Here is a 21,902-nt window from a genome sequence, read left to right on the forward strand (position 1 = left end):
TGGCATAACTTATTTTTTGTTTTTGGTTTAAATTTTTCCTTTTGATTACAAAGTTGTATGTATGTTTGTTATATAAAATTCAAACATTATACGTAGAATTAACATCCTAAGTAGAAGTATATCATATCATACCCTCAGTTAATTTCTACAAAGTTTGGTATGTATTTCTGAAAATGTTTTTCTTCTTATATATATTAACATTTGTTTCCCCTTCTCCAAAATAGTATTTATAGAAGAGATTAAATGTATATACAATTCATTTCTCACTTAATTTATCTTAGATATAATTATACTTCAGTGCTTATTGATCTACCTCATTTTTGTAAAAATCAAAATATGTTATGGATCTGCCATAGTTTGGTTCACTTTTCTTCTATGATTAAATGCATGCATTTTTAACTTTTTAATATTGTAAATGGAGGTATAATGAACATCTTTGCAAGCATATTTAGGAGTATTTCTGTATAATAAATTCGTAGAAATGGAAATGCTAAGCTTGTGTTACGAACATTTACAATTTTAATAGATATGGTCAAGTGCCACCAAAAACTCAACCTGTTTTACACTTCCATGTATACAACAAAAATTTCTGAACATGCTTTCAACGAATTAGTAAAGGGAATCTTTCCTGATCTGCAAGATCAAAAACTGTTTTTATACTATGAAAATTTCCAAACACATGCAAAGGTAAATACAATAGGATGTTGAACCTTCCAGTGCCAATCATGCAGACTCAACATTTTTAAAGATTGTAGCCACATTTGCTTCAACTGCTTTTTTCCCTTTCGCAGAGTATTTTAAAGCAATTCCCCCAAATCGTGTTATTTTACCCAGACATGCTTCAGCATTCATCTTTAAAGAGTAGGGATTTTTTTTTCTTTTTAAGATTTTTAGTTTTTTAGTATAGAAAATTTAAAACATATATAAAAGCAGTCAGCACAATGAACCTAACTAGTATGATCTTTTTATTAGGGAAAATATCCCTTGGTGTCATTTTTGACTGAAAGACAAATTTAAATTACAGTCTTTTAAATGAATTCCTTAAACATCAGAAGCGAGTACTTTATTGACTTTGATATCTATCCGCATTCTTTTTCATGAACATAACAATGAAACCTCATGTATCTCTCAGTTTCAACAAGTAGCAATTCAGAGCTGCTCTTGGTAAACTCCCGTCTACTTCCCTTTATCTCACCAAATTATTTTGAAGCAGGTCCCATATATTAGAGCGTTTCATCTGTAAATCCCTGTCTCTGTCTAAAAGACAGGGAATTTACTTTTTTTAAATTTTTAATTTTTATTTAAGACAGAGTCTCATTCTGTCATCCAGGCTGGAGTGCAGTGGCGCACGATCTCAGCTCACTGCAGTCTCCACCTCCCGGGTTTAAGTGATTCTTGTGCACACCACCACGCCTGGCTAAGTTTTGTGTTTTTAGTAGAAACAGGGCTTTGCCATGTTGGCCAGGCTGGTCTTGAACTCCTGACATCAAGTGATCTGCATGCCTTGGCCTCCCAAAGTACTGGGATTATAGGCATTACAGGCATGAGCCATTGCACCCAGCTGGGAATTCACTTTTAGTGATAATCACAGTGTTGTTGTTGTCACACCCACATAAAATAATTCCTATATCATCAAATAACCACTAACATTTTCTTGTATAACCACAATGGCATTATCACACTAATAAAATCAACTGTAATGAACTAGTACCCAGTTTATAATCAGATTCCCTCGGAAAGGAATTTCCTTTTTGAAAGACTAAAATATGCCTTTCAAAAATTCTTTTCAGAGTTGGTTTGTTAGAATTGGTTTACGTATTGCATGTGCTTATTGGGTGTCTCAAGCCTCTTTTAACCTAGAGTAGCCCTGGTACCCCTTTATTCCCCTCTGTCACTGACAGGTTACAGAAACTGGGTCAGTTGTCCTGTATAATGTCTCACATTCTCCATTTGTCTATTTCCTTTTTTGTAGTGTATTTAACGTGTTCCTTTATCTCCCGTACGTCTTGTAAATGGAAGTTAGCTCTGGAGACATGGTACCATTCAAGTTCAATTTGTTTGATAAGAACATTTCATAAATGGTGTTGTGTGCTTTACTCACATCACAGTCTCTCTGCCATTTTTTTTTTTTTTTAAACTTCTGGTGATGCTAAGATTGATAAGGTTTTTTTTTTTCTTTTTTTTTTTTTTGAGATGGAGTCTTGCTCTGTCACCTAGGCTTGAGTGCAGTGGTGCGATCTCGGCTCACTGCAACCTCTGCCTCCCGGTTTCAAGTGATTCTCCTGCCTCAGACTCCTGAGTAGCTAGGACTATAGGCATGTGCCACCATGCCTGGCTAATGTTTTGTATTTTTTAGTAGAGATGGTGCTTCACCATGTTGGCCAGGCTGGTCTCAAACTCCTGACCTCAAGCAATCCGCCCATGTCAGCCTCCTAAAGTGTTGGGATTAAGGACGTGAGCCACCTCACCCAGCAGATTGATAAGGATGTAATAGTCAGATATTTTTCTTATGTAACCACAATATTGTTATCACACCTAATAAAATTAACTGTAGTGAACCAAAGAACTGTAATGAACTGTAAGTAACTGTAATGAAAATTTCCCCTCAAGCTTTCCTCTAATGGCTCCATTGCATGGGTCAGTTATTTCACTAGATATCACAAAATGGTTTCTCCAGTTATTCATTTTTTGTTTTAATAAAATTCATTGCTTTATTAGAGAAAACTGGAGCATCTTTCCATTTGTTTATTGGCTGTTTGGTACTTGTTTTGTGAATTGTTCATGACCTTGCTTGATTTTTCTGTTGAATTCCTTTATTTTTCTTATCCATTTTTGAGAGTTTGTAATCATAGCTATTAATCTTTTATCTCATTTATAAATTGTAAATATTTTTTCCAGTTTGTTACTGTCTTCTGTGTAGAAGCTTTTGATTTACATAGTCAGTTTTTTTTCTTTTGTGGCTTTTGGTTTTAAGTCTTAACTTAGGCTTTCTATAGTCTGAGATAATGTAGGAAAATAGTTAATTATCTTCCAGGCTCCATTTCTTACATTTGATTTTTAATGTATTCCGGAATATATTTCGTATATAGTATAAGATAGGAATCAAATTTGCTTCCTGCATTTAAATAATAGTAAATTTTGTTCTAAAGTAGTTTATTAAGTCTTCTTTCCACCATAGTGATTTGAGATGTCACATTTATCACAAATTTGTATGTTCTTTTTCTGGACTTCATTATTGTTCATTTTAAATTAAGTTTTTTTGGTAGACTGGGTCTCGCTATGTCACCTAGGCTGGTTTTGAACTCCTGGCCTCAAGTGATCCTTCAGCCTCGGCCTCCCAACATCCTGGGATTACAGGCATGAGCCACCATGTCCGGCCCATTGTGGTCCATTGATGTTAGCACATTACCACAGAATTTTAATTAAAATAATTTTATACTGTGCTTTAAGGTCCAGTTCATTATCATTAACCTTTTTTTTTCAGGTTTTAATAGTATTTTTCACAAATATGATCTTCCATTTGAACTTTAGAATTAGTTTGTGATTAATTCTATTGGGATGTAAATCTAATGGCATTAAGTCTGGGGAAACTGTCTTTTATTATTATTATTATTATTTTTTTGAGACAGACTGTTGCTTAGTCACCCAGGCTGGAGTGCAGTGGCACGGTCTTGGCTCACTGCAACCTCCGCCTCCCAGGTTCAAGCGATTCTCCTGCCTCAGCCTCCCAAGTAGCTGGGACTACAGGCATGTGCCACCATGCCTGGCTAATTTTTGTATTTTTAGTAGAGATGGGGTTTTGCCATGTTGGCCAGGCTGGTCTTGAACTCCTGACCTCAGGTGATGCACCGGCCTTGGCCTCCCAAAATGCTGGGATTACAGGCATGAGCCACTGTGCCTGGCCAAAACTGTCTTTAAAACAAACAAACAAAAAAGATCAATTTTTCTGTTTAGGAATGTTGTTTTTCTCTATTTATTCAGATCTTTTATATTTTACAGCTTAAATAGCTTCTCTTCCCTTCTACTTATTTCTAGGCATTTTACATGTTTAATGTGGTAATTATGTGTTTGGTCACAGAATAACTTATTTGTGATTATTTGGATGTTGACTATAGAATAGTTTTCGGGGGCACAGTGGCTCACAATCCCAGTACTTTGGGAGGTCAAGGCTGGAGGATCGCTTGAGGCCAAGAGTTGTACATCAGCCTTGGCAATGTAGCAAGATCCTGTCTCTACAAAAAGTAAAAATAAAAAAATTAGCCAGACATAGTGGCACATGCCTGAGGCTGAGGTGGGAGGATTGCTTGAGCCCAGGACTTCCAGGATGCATGTGAGTGACAAAGCGAGACCCTGTCTTTAAGGGAAAAAAAACAAAACAAAACAGTTAACTTCATTTTTGCTTAAGCATACCAATCATACTTGAAAATGAATATAGGCCAGGCACAGTGGCTCACGGGGCCGAGGCGGGCGGAGCACCTGAGGTCAGGAGTTTGAGACCAGCCTGGCCAACCAACATGGTGAAACCTCGTCTCTACTAAAAATAAAAAAAATTAGCTGGTGTGGTGGTGCTCACCTGTAGTCCCAGCTACTTGGGAGGCTGAGGTGGGGGAATCGCTTGAACCTGGGAGGCAGAGGTTGCAATGAGCCGAGATTGTGCCACTGCACTCCAGCCTGGACGTCAGACCAAGACTCTCAAAAAAAAAAAAAAAAAAAGAATATAAACAAGATTAGAAGGAATGTATACACTTCAGTGTATAAACTTTTAAAATAAACTTCAAGGTTTTGTATCACTTACCTATTCATTAATGCAGTAAGTTAGAAATAGGAAAAATGTAAATGCTTTTGAAGTGATCAACTTGTACTTAATGGTTTAAAAGAGTGGAAGTCATAAAGTGGTACCTGAAAGTAATAAATTTCAGTTAAAAAATTTTGCCCTGTAATGAGATTTTCTTTTTGTATTCTACTTGGAATTTAACTATTAATAGTATGGGTCTTTTCTTGGGAAAAATATACCTGAGTGCCATTTTTTGTATAAACACTGGTTTAAAATTACATTCTTTTAACCTGGTACCTTAAAAATCATAAAGGAGGATTTATTGGCCTATATTCCATTTACAAATATTGTAAATAGAAATAATATATTTTTAGCTGATTAGACATTACTGTTAATTTTTTTCTTTTTCATATTACAGGTTTTGCAAAAGGCATCAAATTAAATCAAGTTCAAATATTCCCTGTGTCCCTAAAGACTTACTGATGATGTCTGAATTTGTTCTTCCAAGATTTATATTTTGTCTTATTCAGTACTTAAGAGAAGGCTATAATGAACCAGGTATGTTTTAATCTACTTCTTGTTAGTACTCTTTTTAAATTGTAAATTTACAAAGTTTTAGTATTAATTATGAGGTGAATTTTTTTAGATATCTTTTTTTGTTTAACATTTAAAAAGAGATGACTATAAAATACGGATTGAATAGAAACACACTAAAAATAAATTATATAACCTTATATGTTGCAGTAGATGTAGTTTCGTGCTTTCTGCTTCCGGGGTCATAAATGTTTTTGATCAAACTTATTTGAGCTTTTGCAGATGAGGAAGTAACCATTTTGTGGGGTTAACGTGACTTTATTTGCAATATTATGATAAAGCAGAATTGAGAACTCCTGGAAATGTTTAAATTTAACTTAGATTTTTAGAAGATAAAATGTTTTATCAGCTTTTTTTTAGAAGTCTTTATATATTTTTATTCTCTCTATATATTATATAATAACTTATGGTAGGGTCAAATTGCTGACTTCCAGATTACTGGTAGAATATATGGGTGTATAATCATCATGTTAATATTTAAAAGAGAAAATTACAGATGTTCTTCTTACTTTTTAAGATTTAATCACAATCTTGATTAACATACATCAGTTAGGTAAATATTTGGATTTAGGTATCTATTAAAAGTTCTCAGTCTGACATTGTCAGTTACAGATATTCATTAGTAGTATGAATCAAATTTATTAACTTTTTATGATGTTTTTTACCTTTCTAATGATACTTGAATTTCTGTTCTATAAGAGATTACATTTTGCATTATTTTTAGAGGTTTAAAATTATTTAGTACTATAAATAATTTTATATTCATTTTGAAACTGTGGCACACATTTTCATCTTCTATCTCCATCCTTAAAGTGTAGGGGAATGTTATATAATGTCCTCATTTCTAAAACTGTCTTGTTATCTTTATTGTGAGCAAACCATTATACTTCCTTATTTGTACATTTTAAGCAAAAACATACAATCCTTTGTTAAGTACTTCTACTTAACAGAGTATATATCTTAAAATATAGAAAAATAAGCTGGGCATGGTGTTTCATACCTGTAATCCCAGCACTTTGAGGGGCTGAGGGAGGAGGATTGCTTGAAACCAGGAGTTCAAGACCAGCTAGACAACATAGAGACTCTGTCTTTACAAACATTTTTAAAAGTTAGCTGGGTGTGGTGGTGGCATGTGCCTGTAGTCCTAGCTACTTGGGAGGCTGAGGCAGGAGGATCCCTTGAGCTCAGGAGTTCAAGGCTGCAGTGAGCTATGATTACATCACTACACTCCAGTCTGGGTGACAGAGTGAGAGTGTGCCCTGTGCCTCACACTGCCCCCCCAAAAAAAAGAACAGAAAAAAGAATATATAAAGAAAAATATTATTTTGATTTGGTTCCAAATTACTGTCTCTTCGGAATGAAGGAACCAGTTACTAGCTGGGTTATTGAAATTGCCTTATGCATTATTTCTTATATACTAGTTAGGAGACCTTTTTGGGAATTTATGTTTTGTATTACAGGTGTCCTATTTTAGAAATAGAAATTATTTATTATGAGAACCTTAAAGCTTATCATTAGTTTAATGAAAGAGTACTTCACATGAAAGTGTATTATATTTTTTGTTGTTGACATAACAGTTATAAAATGTAGACAACATAAGTACATAGCTTTATAATTATCTGTTATCTGAAAACACGAAGGAAAAAATGGAAGCATTTTTTATCTAAAGATGATCTGCATGAATGTAGGTTCATGGAAGTTTCTTCCTTATATTACTACTTCTGTTCAGCATTAATTTCTGTCTGTGCAAAAAAAATTCCGCCTTTTTTTTTTTGAGATGGAGTTTCGCTCTTATTGCCCAGGCTGGAGTGCAGTGGTGCGATGTCAGCTCACCGCAGCCTCCGCCTCCTGGGTTCAAGTGATTCTCCTGCCTCAGCCTCCCAAATAGCTGGAATTACAGGCGCCCACCACCACGCCCGGCTAATTTTTTGTATTTTTAGTAGAGATGGAGTTTTACTGTGTTGGCCAGGCTGGTCTCAAACTCCTGACCTCAGGTGATCCACCGCCTTGGCCTCTGAAAGTGCTGGGACTACAGGTGTGAGCCATTGTGCCCAGCCAAAATTCTGCATTTTTGTGTAGAGATTACTGTTTAAAATTAAAGAAATTAAAGAAAGGTCTTGCAATAACCAATCCAAGGTAATGAAAACTCAGAGATCTTGTGGTTTCCCAATTTCTTTCAATTCTGTTTCTCATTCATCCAATAATCCTTATATCTGTGTTAGAGTTTGTTTCAGAGCCCTTGAAAACCAAGAGCAAACATTAATTAAACATCTACTATATTACTATATAAGTCACTGGGGAGAATATAAAGTTGAATAATATATAACATTAGCTTTACACTGAGAAAGTAGGTTTTGAGATTCTGAATAAATGTTGAATGAAATGGACATCCCCTTTCCTGGGCACACAGGTTCTCCATTACCTCTTTTATAGGTGTGGTTTTGTTCATTTGTTTGTTTTTGTTTTAAAAAAATTATGGTTAAGCTATACATCTCTTTATTCATTTCCTTCCTTTTAGACCTCGGCTTCTGTAAAACCTCTCTATATTTTTCGTCTTTAATATTCTTTTTCAGTTGTTATCCAAGCTTCTTTTCTTTCTCTCCATCTCTATTTGCCTGTTTTTTTTTAGTTTGTAATACAATTATTCATATTTATGAGAAGTTATCTTTCACTTTAGTTGCTTTGACCTTCAGCTAACATGTATCTGTATTTTTGGAATATTATAGGGGATAGGTTATTTGTTATACAGGTTTAAATTTGACATAATACTCTTATACTACTCTCAATGTATTTGAATTATATCTTGTTTTATTCTAGGATGTGATCTAAACTTTTTCTTAAATACTATCTTTTTTTGAAATGATCTTATGATGATGACATTTATATATGTGGAAGTATAGGGCCCACAGATCAAATGCTGCTGCTTCTTTTTGTTGTTTTTGAGATGGGGTGTCACTCTGTTGCCCAGGCTGGAGTACGGTGGCATGATCTCAGTTCACTGCCACCTTCACCTCCAGGCTTAAGCCATCCTCCTGCCTCAGACTCCTGAGTAGCTGGGACTACAGGCGCGCACCACCACACTCGGTTAATTTTTTGTATTTAAATGCTTCTTACACAAATTAAGTCCTTCATATCTTAGGAGGTCATCTGTGTTTTTCCATCTACTGTTTTCCAAAGGACTGAATTCCTGAGCAAGTCTACCCTTGCTTGGCTAGGTGTGGGCAGATACCAATTTCTAAACAGAGTTCTTGTATTGACTTTTTTGATTATAAAATACTATAATTTAAGCCATTATAATTTTAAAAGAATAAATACTGTTATTTTTAGTAAGATATTTTAAACAAAATTACCCTTATTTGATTTTTTTTCTTTTTTTCTTTTAGCAGCTGATGGACCATCAGAAAAGGACCTTAACAAAGTCCTTCAGCTTTTGGAACCTCAAATTTCCTTTTTAGAAGACCTGACTAAAATGGGAGGAGCAATGCGGTCTGTTCTTACTCAGGTTTTGACAAACCAACAAAACTACAAAGATCTGACTTCTGGTGAGTAAAATGTTAGAAGAAATTTATAGTTTTCATATCTTACTATAATGATAAGAAATTGAGTCTTTTAGAACTTAAAGGTAAATTGTAGAATTTTCATAGAATGCTAAAGCTGGAAGTTATTAAGAGAACTTCTTTTTTTTTTTTTGAGACGGAGTCTAGCTCTGTCGCCCAGGCTGGAGTGCAGTGGCGCAATCTCGGCTCACTGCAAGCTCCGCCTCCTGGGTTCACGCCATTCTGCCTCAGCATCCCGAGTAGCTGGGACTACAGGCGCCCGCCACTACGCCCAGCTAATTTTTTGTATTTTTAGTAGAGGCGGGGTTTCACTGTGTTAGCCAGGATGGTCTCGATCTCCTGACCTCATGATCCGCCCGCCTCGGCCTCCCGAAGTGCTGGGATTACAGGCGTGAACCACTGCGCCTGGCAAGAGAACTTCTTGTTTTATGGATGAGGAAATTGAGCCCTAGGAAAATGAAATGGCCTGTTTAAACCTCACAATTAATTTATGTTGGAGTTGGTACTGGAACCTAGGTCTCCTAACTTTTGGTGTGACATGATAATTATGCTCTGCCTCTCTTTATTTTATTTTATTTTATTGTATTGTATTGTATTGTATTTTTTTGAGACAGAGTCTTGCTCTGTTGCCCAGGCTGGAGTGCAGTGGCGTGATCTCAGCCCACTGCAACCTCTGCCTCCTGGGTTCAAGCGATTCTCCTGCCTCAGCCTCCCGAGTAGCTGGGATTACAGGTACCTGCCATCATGCCCGGCTAATTTTTGTATTTTTGTAGAGACAGGGTTTTACCATGTTGGCCAGGCTGGTCTTGAGCTCCTGACCTCAGGTGATCTGCCAGCCTTGGCCTCCTAAAGTGCTGAGATTACAGGCATGAGCCACCACGCCCGGCCCTACGTCTCTTTCTTTAAACACAAGGCTGAGACGTGATCCCCTTTCTTTAACAGTAACAACCATCATGTCTATGTTTTCACTTTTGATATTTTAAGTTTTTGTGTTGTATTGCCTAGGATTTTCTAATATACAGCTTAAGTTATAAAACTTGGAATTGTTGAATGGTGTATTGTTATACAAAACATTCATACGCCTTTCCCAAGCACTCTGCTTTCAATAACTGCATGCTTGGTATTACGAGAGGACAGACTGTCAAACCAGAAGGTAAATTCCGCCACATAATTATTATCTACCATATTACCTCTCTGACTTTCTTTACTGTAATTTTCAGGTTCCTTTAAAGTTCGGATCATGTCTTATTAATTTTTGTGCCCCACATTCCCTTGGATATTTTAGATGCTCACCTACTTTGTAGATTTCATTATTTGGTATAAACATGCTGCGTATTCTCGGATTGTTAGTGCTAAACATAAGCACAAAAGTGTTATTTGAAGCTATCTTATATTATTCATTCTAGGGCTCCCACTCCATTAGAATATTCACCTATTTACAGATACTAGTTAATGAAAAGACCATACTGAGATTTTGAATGGAATATTTTTTTCTAATTTGAAGTTTGTTTTAATTAGGTCTTGGAGAAAATGCTTGTGTAAAGAAAAGTCATGAAAAGTACCTTATAGCTTTAAAGAGCTCTGGACTTACATATCCTGAGGATAAGCTTGTATATGGTGTGCAGGAGCCATCTGCTGGTACTAGTTCTCTGGCTGTTCAAGGTTTGTCTAAATATTTAATTTGAACAGTTGTAACTTTTCTGTATTAAAACCAAATAAACCTCTCAAACTTTACTCATTATTGAAAAAAATTATTTTGAACTAAAACAGTATTATTCTTTTTAAGAAAAGTAATAAAAGTAGTAAAAATTTAGAGGCAAAAAAGAATAGATTGACCAAAGAAGAGAATGCATTTTTCTTAAATGGAATTTGATTAGCTTATTAAGGTTCTGGTTCTAACTCATGAAAAATGTACAGTTGCTATTCAAGAGTAGCCCAAAACTTTACTGCCTCAATATTTTAGTAAACTATGGTTTAAAACTAAAAAGAAATCCTTCTGAAATACCATTTGTAATTACTGTATTAAATCTGAGTTTTCACTGGAGAATTCCTATTGAAGTATCAACCTATTAGGTCCAAACTTATTTGAGATAAATGTTGGAGGCTGGGCACGGAGGCTTATGCCTATAAATCCCAGCAGTTTGGGAGGCCGAGGTGGGTGGATCACCTGAGGTCGGGAGTTTTGAGGCCAGAATGGCCAACATGGTGAAACCTCGTCTTTACTAAAATACAAAAATTAGCTGGGCGTGCTGGCAGGTGCCTGTAAGCCCAGCTACTTGGGAAGCTGAGGCAGGAGAATTGCTTGAATCTGACAAGTGGAGGTTGCAGTGAGGTGAGATTGCGCCACTGCATTCCAGCCTGAGCAACAGAGCGAGAATCCCGTCTCAAAAAAAAAAAAAAAAAAGTTGGACTTTGCCAAGATAACTGTTAGAATGAGGTGTCCTAACGTAACAAAACTTAGCTTTTTGATATTTGTATTTCTCAGAATAATTTGAAAATAAAGCAATATGTAGCAACTATGAAGGACAACTATTTTTCTTCTCCTCCAAAGGTTTCGTAGGCGCAACAGGAACTTTGGGACAAGTAGATTCTTCAGATGAGGTGAGATTTAAAGTTCAAAACTTTTTAAAAAGTACAATTTTGTGCTTTTTTATACTTTTTTATTATTTTATACTTTTTTATAGTTCTGAAACTGTATAGATTTGTAGGCATTATGTAGTTTAAGTTTCTCATTCTATAGACAAGGACACTGAAGCCCATGATGGCTTCTGGGAAGCCTAGATCACACAATTACTTAGTGACAGAACGAGGTGTGTAACTAGATTTTTACTTCTTGTTTATAATTCATTTTTCTTTTTCACAGTTTAAAAGTGGGTAGAAAGAGGTAGAGATTTCTCTTCAGAGGCTATCCCCAAATTTACCCGTATAGTTGTCATATGTACAATGAAATTATTTTTGAAAATTTCGCTAAGTTTAGGATAATTTATTAAAAGACTATGAAATGGAACTGTTTTTCTAATCGTATAATAAAGTTACATTTTACATGTCAGGGATTTTTTTTTAAAACTATGTACTGGGAAAAAGACCATCAATTTGAAATTTCAATTTTTATAGTGTTTATTAATAATAAATAGGAAAAATCATTGTTATATTTCTATATTTTATTACATAATTTATAAGAGAAAAATTGCTGTTATATTTGCTTATAATCTTGTTGCTTATTCAACTTAAATTTTATATTTCTAATACATTTAATTAAAATCTAAAAAATAAAATTACATTTAAACATATATATCTTTTTTCTTTTGGAAATTCATTTTGAGTTGATAATGTAATGTGAATTAAGCCAAATATACTCCTTTTAAAGGGATGATTTCTGTTGTGGAAGTCTTGTAATTGATTTAATACCTTAAAATTTAAATTTTATAGTTTTTCCCCTCTAAAAAGGCTTTCACACTATGTTACGTTTTGTGGAGTCTCATTTTGGGCAATTTTCAAGAATTTTCGTCAGATTGGAGAGGCAGTTTATTATGCTGTGTAGGAGTCTGACTCTGGAATTAGACTGCCTGGGTTTGACTTCTGGCTCCTTTACCTATTAGTAGTGTAACCTTGGGCAAGTGTCTTAACTTCTTCATGTCTAAATTTCCTTATCTGTGAAATGGAGATAATAATAGTACTTATTTCATGAGAATATTATGAGGATTGAATGAGTTAACATATGTAAGCACTTACAGCCCTGGTGCCCAGCATATTGTAAACACTATATGTGTGTTAGTTAAATAAAATAGAGTAATTTAAAAAACTTATGTAAATGGTTAGCTTATAAATTTTGCTTCTGTTTTGTAACAAAATAACTTCTGAGAATCATATTGTTATAATGACAAATGGGAAAAATTTTCTGATATTTAAAATAGACTTTCAAAAACATATAAACATTATTATTTTAACTAAACTGTAATAATTCCATTTTGAAGATAGGGGAGGGGAATGGTGGAAGTAAGACTGCTAATTCTTCGTATGCCAAAGAAGGAAGTAATTGGTAATACACATATAGTTTTAAACTGCTTATTTTGCTCTAAGGGCATTTTGTGGGGAGGTGGAATGGCCTATTAAAAGGTGAGTTCTCAGAGTAGGAGTTGACTATGAATGGGTGAATGAATGGGCACTTCTTTAGCTAAAGCCACCTGAGCAGGGGTCTTATATCTGTAGCCAGTAGGAACTTTAGACAACTATTGCATGATGAAATGGTTTGGTCATTGTTCAGAGCACTTTATTAAAATAAACATCTTGACTTGATTTAAAACAACAAAAATCTGTGGTCTTAAGTTTATATTTATGTGGTAGGTTAGAATTGTCATATTATTTTAGCATGCCTAGCATTATGTATCCAACAGGCTTGCTAACAATTCTACTTTATTTTCATGAATTGAATTTTATTTCTGGATATGTAAAAAGCTGATCTTCAACACAGATGCCTTCTCCTCTGTCTAGGACAGAAGTAACAATCATTTGTATCTTGGCCTGAACTCTCCAGATTAGCATTTGAATTTCCCGTGGAGACTTTCATTGTACACAACTGCATTGCAACAACATTCTATTTTATGGTTGGGTGCTAGAAGGACATCCTTGTGTGTGTGTGTTTGTGTGTGCACGTGTGTGTGTATTGAGGGGCTTTTGAATCTCTTCTAGAAGTAATTTCTAGATGATATCAGATAATTTTAAATATTGCCCCTTTTTTATTCATTACTATTGCTTCTAATCTGTCCTTTTTAGGTCCTCACTTCTGTTTCCCACCTCCATCCTCAAGTAGGCCCCAGTGTCTGTTGTTTCTCCCTTTGTGTCGATATTTTCTCATTATTTATCTCCCACTTAAAGTGAGAATATATGGTATTTGGTTTTCTGTTCCTACATTAGTTGGCTAAGGATTATGGCCTCCTGCTCCATCCATGTTCATTTCTCTTAGATTCTGTTTCAGCAACTTCTGTGTATAGTATGTTTTATGTAACCATTTGTTCCTTAATTATGATCATGTCTCAGTGTGAATATCATGGTAAATACTTTTTGATGTTAACAACTTTAAAATACTTTATTTCAGCCCCTAGTCTCTCATAATACATTGTTTTTGTTATAGCTGAGAAGATTTACTTTTAAAGCATGTGATGTATATTTAATACATTTAAGTAGTTTAGACTCTTTGACCTTTATTTTTTATTTATTTATTTTTTTGAGATAGAGTCTTGCTACATTGCTCAGGCTGGAGTGCAGTGGCATGATCTTGGCTCACTGCAACCTCCACCTCCCGGGTTCAAGCGATTCTCCTGCCTCAGCCTGCCGAGTAGCTGGGATTACAGGCATGCACTACCACGCCTGGCTAGTTTTGTATTTTTGGTAAAGATGGGGTTTCTCCATATTGGTCAGGCTGGTGTTGAACTCCTGACCTCAGGTGATCCGCCCACCTTGGCCTCCCAAAGTGCTGGGATTATAGGTATGAGCCACCGTGCCCAGCCCCAGAAAGCTAAACTTTTTATAGTTTATATATTGATCATATTTTCGAAAGGGATAAAAATAGGGTCATTTGGGCATTTGAAAACTTAAGAATTTGAAGTAGAGTTGTTTAGCCAGAGGTATCTACCGTATGTTTCTTTTTTTTTTTTGAGATAGGGTCTTGCTCTGTCTCTCAGGCTAGAGTGCAGTGATACTTTATATATATATATACACATATATACATACCTATATAATTATATATGTATATGTATATTTATATTATATATTATATATTATATAATATATATTATATATTAGTAAATTATATATTATATAATATATATTATATATTAGTAAATTATATATTATATATGTATATTTATATTTATGTTATAATTATATACATATAATTATATATGTATGTATACATGTATACATATACGTATATGTGTATATGTATACATATATGTATATGTGTACATGTATACATATAGGTATATGTATACATGTATACATATAATATAATTACATATGTATGTATATACATACATACATATGTAATTATATTATATATGTATATTTATATTTATATAATATATAATATATTATATATTATACATGCATATTTATATTTATATTATGTATTATATACATATATAATTATATATGTATGTATATATACACATATATATTTATATATGTATATTATATACATATATTTATTTTATATATGTATATTTATCATATTTATATGTAATATGCATGTGTAATAAATAATATACACATATTTATATATGTATATTATATACATATATTTATATTGTATATGTATATATTTATATATAATATATTTGTATATCATATATTTATATATTGTATATTTATGTATATTATATATTTATATATTATATATTTATATGTATTATATAATGTATATGTAAATATATATTATATATTAAAAAAATATATAAAATAAGGTGTTTGCTTTATGGTTTTAAACTTGTCAAGTCTTGAGTTAGAAAAGTCAGCTGGGTGTGGTGGCCCATAACTGTAATCACAGCATTTTGGGAGGCCGAGGCGGGCAGATCACCTGAAGTCAGGAGTTCGAGACCAGCCTGGCCAACATTGTGAAACCCCATCTCTACTGAAAATACAAAAATTAGCTGAGCATGCTGGCACATGCATGTAATCCCAGCTACTCAGGGCACTGAGACAGGAGAACCCCTTGAACCTGGAGGCAGAAGTTGCAGAGCTGAGATTGCACCACTGCACTTCAGCCTGGGTGACAGAGTGAGACTCCATCTCAAAAAAAAGAAAAAAAAAAAGAAAAGTCATGTGATACAACAAAAACGAAATGAAAATTAGTGTCAAGCAATTCAAGGGTTATAAAAATTATGACTGCTTGAGCTAAAAGGGACTATATAATTCATCTTGTCTTTCTTATTTATGGATGAAAAAACTGAATTCCATAGAATTAACTGATTCACTCAGGCTAGTAAATGCCGTCTAGTTAGTGGTAGAGTTGAAATTGGGCACTAGTTCTTCTATCTGCTGGTCTAAGTGTTCTTTCTATAAAGTGGATAAACCATGATTGTCATTACTGTTGCTATGCAGCAAATTTGCCCAAAGCTTTATGTCTTAAAATTACCATTTTATTTTGCTCACAATTTTATGACTTAGGAACGTGAGAATGGCATCTGGGCAGTTCTTCCTTTGGTCATCATATGTGGTTGCAGTTAGTTGTTGGCTGCAGCCATAGTCATCTGAGGGCTTCACACTGAGACGGAGATCTAAGATGGCTCACTCATAGGGCTGATAGTTGATGCTGACTATCCGGGAACTCAGCTGGTTGTTGATCAGTATGACAACATGTGGTTTCTCCAGCATGGTGGTCTCAAGTTGGACATCTTACATAGTAGTGACTTACTTCTCCCAGGCCAACAGCCCAAGAGTAGAAGCTGTAGAGCCTTTTCTGAGCTAGTCTTGGAAGGTATGTGGTGTCACTTCATCCTTTTTGTTATAAACGAGTTGCTAAAGTATGTCCAGATTCAGTGGGAGGTGATATAGATCCCACCTTTTGATGGGAAGAATGTCAGAGAATTTGTAAACATGTTTTAAAACTTCCACAACCAGGATATGACATTAGTCATTCTTTTCCCTGGATTCAGTTGATAATCCAATAGTGGGTAGTGATAATAGCTAAATAATGTACCAATAATTTCTTATAAATTTTCTATCTATTTTAGTGGCACTATCTCTTGGGAAAAAATACAACTGATAAAGTAATGCCATTTTAGCCAATAATGGCTATTACAGAGTTTTAATGAAAATCAAAGCTTTCCTTAAGTATAGTAGTTACTATTGTACATCAAGAGAATAAAAACTTATATTTAGATTATAAGGTTATTTTATTTTATTTATTTTGAGACAGAGTCTTACTCTTTTGCCCAGCCTGGAGTGTAGTGGTGTGATCTTGGCTCACTGAACCTCTGCTTCCCAGGTTCAAGCGATTCTCCCGTCTCAGCCTCCCGACTAGCTGGGACTACAGGCGCGTGCCACCACACCCAGCTAATTTTTGTATTTTTAGTAGAGATGGGGTTTTGCCATGTTGGACAGGCTGGTCTTGAACTCCTGACCTCAGGTGATTCACCCACCTTGGCCTCCCAAAGTGCTGGGATTAGAGGCGTGAGCCACTGTGCCCAGCCTGTAAGGTATTTTGGAGAGCTGACTTTTTTTTTTTTTTGAGACGGAGTCTTGCACTGTCGCCCAGGCTGGAGTACAGTGGCGTGATCTTGGCTCACTGCAAGCTCTGCCTCCCAGGTTCACGCCATTCTGCCTCAGCCTCCCGAGTAGCTGGGACTACAGGCACCCGCCACCACACCCGGCTAATTTTTTGTATTTTTAGTAGAGATGGGGTTTTTCCGTGTTAGCCAGGATGGTCTTGATCTCCTGACCTCGTAATCCGCCCTGGCCTCCCAAAGTGCTGGGTTTACAGGCGTGAGCCATGGCTCCCAGCCGAGAGTTGACTTTTAACTTTGTAAAGCAGAAGAAAATATACTGAAATTTTATTAGTATTCATTGTAGGTTAAAGAACAAAATATATTTTTGAATTTAATTACTAATGAGGCTATGAAACTACCGTGACTCTTCCGCTAGTCTCTTTTTGGGGTTGTGTATCCTGTTTTAATCTGGTTTGTTTTTTGTTTATTAGTGGAAAACATTATTTTATTAGGACTAATGGCCTACATGGAATAAAAATTCTGTTGGTGGCTAGGCATCATAAGCAAGAAGCAATGTTAATTGAGTTTGTGCGATTTATTTGTAAAGAAAGATAAGTTCCATCAACCCCTTTAAAAATGAATATGATTATTATTTAAAATTTGCTTTTACTTTTGTTCTTCTCAAAGTATTTTTTAACATATATTAAAATGGTCAAAATGCAATAATTATTATAGAATAGAATAGATTAAGGTGAAAATAGATGAAGGGATAAGATAGATGGAAAGAGGTTGATAGAGGAAGAGTACTTAAATATAGATGTTCTTGAACAAATAACTATTTTATGCCATTTAAATATTCATTAAGGCTTTTAATGTCATGTTGCATTTTACTTGGAACTGTAGGCACAAATGACATATTTGCTTTAGTATTTATATTTGAAATTTAGTGAAGAGCTAGGTATGGCTTCAGGATTAGAATTTCTACACCATTACCTTATAGGCCCATGGGATTGTTAAGCAAACCCTTTTCATGATTTTATTGTTGTAATTTAAGATATCATAAAGGAAGATAGGATGAGAATAAATGGACAATGACATTTTAATTACTACTATAGAGTAGGAATTGTAACAATTAAAAGATGTTTTGGCTGGGCGCAGTAGCTCATGCCTGTAATCCCAGCGCTTTGGGAGGCCGAGGCAGGCGGATCACCTGAGGTTAGGAGTGCGAGACTAACCTGACCAACATGGAGAAACCCCGTTTCTACTAAAAATACAAAATTAGCCAGGCGTGGTGGCACATGCCTGTAATCCTAGCTCCGGAGGTTGAGGCAGGAGGATCACTTGAACCTAGGAGGCGGAGCTTGAAGTAAACTGACATTGTGCCACTGCACTCCAGCGTGGGTGACAGAAGGAGACCCTGTCTCAAAACAGACAGAAAAAAAACAAAAAGAAAACATTTACATTTAGCCCTACCATGCAAAGATTATCACTGTTTATAAATTTTCCTTGTTTACTTTTCTTTTTTTCCTGTATACTCTTACATAATTGAGAAATAATCACTTTGCAAAATAAGTTACTGTGTAGATATGCTTTGAATATTCTTGTCTTTATTCAAGACACAATCCAAGTGAACAACAGCTTTCCAAAAATAATAGCAAAAGTAGGACAGTTGAAATAAAAAATCAGAGATACTTTTCATAAGTGAATAGGTAAAAGAAAAAAGGCTGGATGCAGTGGCTCATGCCTGTAATTCCAGAACTTTGGGAGGCCGAGGTGGGCGATCACTAGGTCAGGAGATCGAGATCAGCCTGGCCAATATGGTGAAACCCCGTCTCTACTAAAAATACAAAAATTAGCCCAGCATGATGGCACGCGTTTGTAGTCCCATCAACTGGGGAGGCTGAGACAGGAGAATCGCTTGAACCCGGGAGGTGGAGGTTGAAGTGAGCCGAGATCGCGCCACTGCACCCCAGCCTGCGCGACAGAGTGAGACTCCGTCTCAAAAAAAAAAAAAAAAAAAGTTAATTTTACTTTTGGAGGCATAAGGTTTAATTTTAATTTGGTATCATAAATTACATTAATGGTAAGGGTAGGGCAGGGAATCACATAAACTGTTGGTGGGAAAGGCCTTAGAAATATTTAATGTATTTCTTTTCCAGTGCAGGAATTGATTTTACAACATTCCTGACAGTTGGTAAGCCTCTCCATAAATACTTCCAATCGTAGGGAGCTTACCTAGTTTATGAGGCAACTTATTCCCTTGATAGCTCTAATTATTAAATTCTTCTCAATATTCTGTTAAATATTGTAACTTTCGCATATTTCTTGTTTTGCCTTCTAGAAAGATTTTTATTTCCAGATGACACTTTTAAATATTTACTTTTAGATATTAATATTTTCTGTCGCGCATAGTTCTTTCTTTTCACTGTCTAGTAAACTCATTTTCTTTTAAAATCTATGTCCTCATTTAGTGCACAGTGATGGGACATCTTTTGATAAGCATACCGTGTCTTCATTAAGGCCCAAAGCTTTTTGTTATTTTTTTAGCAGCTATCCTAAATTGTTGGCAGGAGCCACAGAGGTCAAACAAAATGCCCAACATTTCCCCCTGGGCCCCACCTTACAGCTGACAAGTTAGAACTCCCTTGTAGTGTTATACTTGTGAAGTTGATTTAAAGCAAACAGTCTGATTATAGGGGCTTACATAAATCTTCAAGTTTCATCTTATTGTTATAGTCTTTTAAGATCTTTGTATTTCATTTTTGTAAGGTGACATATTAAATATTCATTCTAGCCCTATGTAGTCTGTGTTAATATTCTTTGAGTATTGTTGTAACCAGCTGTGAATTTACCTGACTTCTTTTTATGAAGCTCACATTTATGAAAAAATGTGATGAAAACTGTCTAGAAAATCCATCAAAAAAAGAAAGGTTAATTTAGGTTGAGAAACCATCTGTAGATTTTGCAGATTGGGAGTTTGAATCTGTTTTTCTTGGATTTTCTTGTCTCATGTCTTCTTGTTTCTTTCCAAAATGATTTGGACCTGTGTCCATATTTTGTGCCTGAAACACATGTAGCAATAGTGCCTACTTCCATGCTCAGGGTCTATTTAAGGTCTGAAAAGTTCCTGAGGGCTGTACAAATGCTGTCTGGGTTGAGATTGTATTTGATTTATTTCCTCTTGTCAGTTGGACCATCATCTTCTCTTAGGATCCTGTACTGCTTCCTCAGGGACAAATGAACCTTAGCTCCACATCATGAATTTGGAGGAATGGGAAATTGTGGTTATGATAACTGTTTTGTTTTCGTTTTCCTTAATGCCTGAATTCTCTACTTTTGGGAGTTATTTCTGTTTGTTAACAGTACTGTACTTTCTAAAAATAAAAATATAGAACTTATAACTGATAATATAGTAATCTGTTATTGTTGGAACAAATAGTATTGGAAATCAGACTTGTATTTTAAAAAGATGTTTATTAACTTAAAACTACAATCCATATTTATTGTTGAATAAGTAGAAAATAAATGTTAACAAAAAGATAACATTACCTAAATCTCTATCACTTAGTGGTGACTCACTGTAAACCTCTAACATTCTTTATTTTTAAATTTTTTTCTTTTTCTTTCTTTCTTTTTTTTTTTGAGATGGAGTTTTGCTCTTGTTGCCCAGGCTGGAGTGCAATGGCACGATCTTGGCTCACTGCAACCTCCCCCTCCCGGGTTCAAGCTATTCTCCTGCTGTAGCCTCCCGAGTAGCTGGGATTACAGGCATGCGCCACCATGTCCAGCTAATTTTGTATTTTTAGTAGAGATGGGGTTTCTCCATGTTGGTCAGGCTGATCTCAAACTCCCGACCTCAGGTGATCCGCCCACCTCTGCCTCCCAAAGTGCTGGGATCTCAGGCATGAGCCACCACACCCGGCAGTTTTTTCTTTTTCTTTTTCATCTGTGTTATGACTTTATTTATTTATTTATTTATTTATTTATTTATTTATTTATTTTTGAGATGGAGTCTCTTTGTTGCCCAGGCTGGAGTGCAGTGGCACAATCTCAGCTCACTGCAACCTCCGCCTCCCGGGTTCAAGCAATTCTCCAGCCTCAGCCTGCCGAGTAGCTGGGATTATAGGTGCCTGCCACTACGCCCAGCTAATTTTTGTATTTTTAGTGGAGACGGGGTTTCAACATACAGGTCAGGCTGATCTCGAACTCCTGGCCTCAGGTGATCCACCCACCTCAGCCTCCCAAAGTGCTGGGATTACAGGCGTGAGCCACCGCGCCTCGTCCTGTATTATGACTTTAAAACGTCTAACATTCTAACAGATTTTATGTATGTCATATTTTAATGGTTTCATGCTGTTAATACTCCTGTATTACTTGCTTTTCTCACTGATGACAGTTTTGAACATCTATAAAAAGGAATATACTAACAGATTTTATTTGTGAATGTTATCAATACTTAAATAATTTCATACTGCATATGCTAAAGGTTATGATTCTACCTCACTATCCCAGCTCTCCTAAACCAGGGATGTTACATATGAATCAACAACTTCCACATTATAATGACATATTTTCCCTATTTTAAAATAGCATGCTTTAAAATTCCCTGTTTTAAAATAGCATGCTTTTCTCATTTATAATAATAGTTTTTGAACATCTGTTTGGTCACAATGAATATAGAGCTCCAGGGTTGTTTTTCTTTATATGGTACAGGTGTGCTATTATATATTTACCTAATCATCTACTATTGGAAACCAAAGACTTTTTTTTTTT

General features: G+C 35.2%; 1 protein-coding gene across 3 annotated transcripts in view; it reads left to right on the top strand.

The window, feature by feature from the left end:
• UBR3 (ubiquitin protein ligase E3 component n-recognin 3) overlaps positions 1-21,902 on the top strand; it is a 268,208-nt gene that overhangs the window by 39,575 nt on the left and 206,731 nt on the right. For 2 of the 3 annotated variants that reach the window (XM_034954464.3, XM_034954465.3), the window contains exons 2-5: positions 5,193-5,332; positions 8,752-8,910; positions 10,444-10,587; positions 11,477-11,526. In XM_034954464.3, the coding sequence (XP_034810355.2) occupies positions 5,193-5,332; positions 8,752-8,910; positions 10,444-10,587; positions 11,477-11,526 (493 nt within the window). The remainder of the gene's footprint in view (positions 1-5,192; positions 5,333-8,751; positions 8,911-10,443; positions 10,588-11,476; positions 11,527-21,902) is intronic. The other variant, XM_034954467.3, reaches the window with a different exon arrangement.

This window comes from Pan paniscus, chromosome 13 (genome assembly GCF_029289425.2).
Source record: "Pan paniscus chromosome 13, NHGRI_mPanPan1-v2.0_pri, whole genome shotgun sequence".
Lineage (NCBI taxonomy): Eukaryota > Metazoa > Chordata > Mammalia > Primates > Hominidae > Pan > Pan paniscus.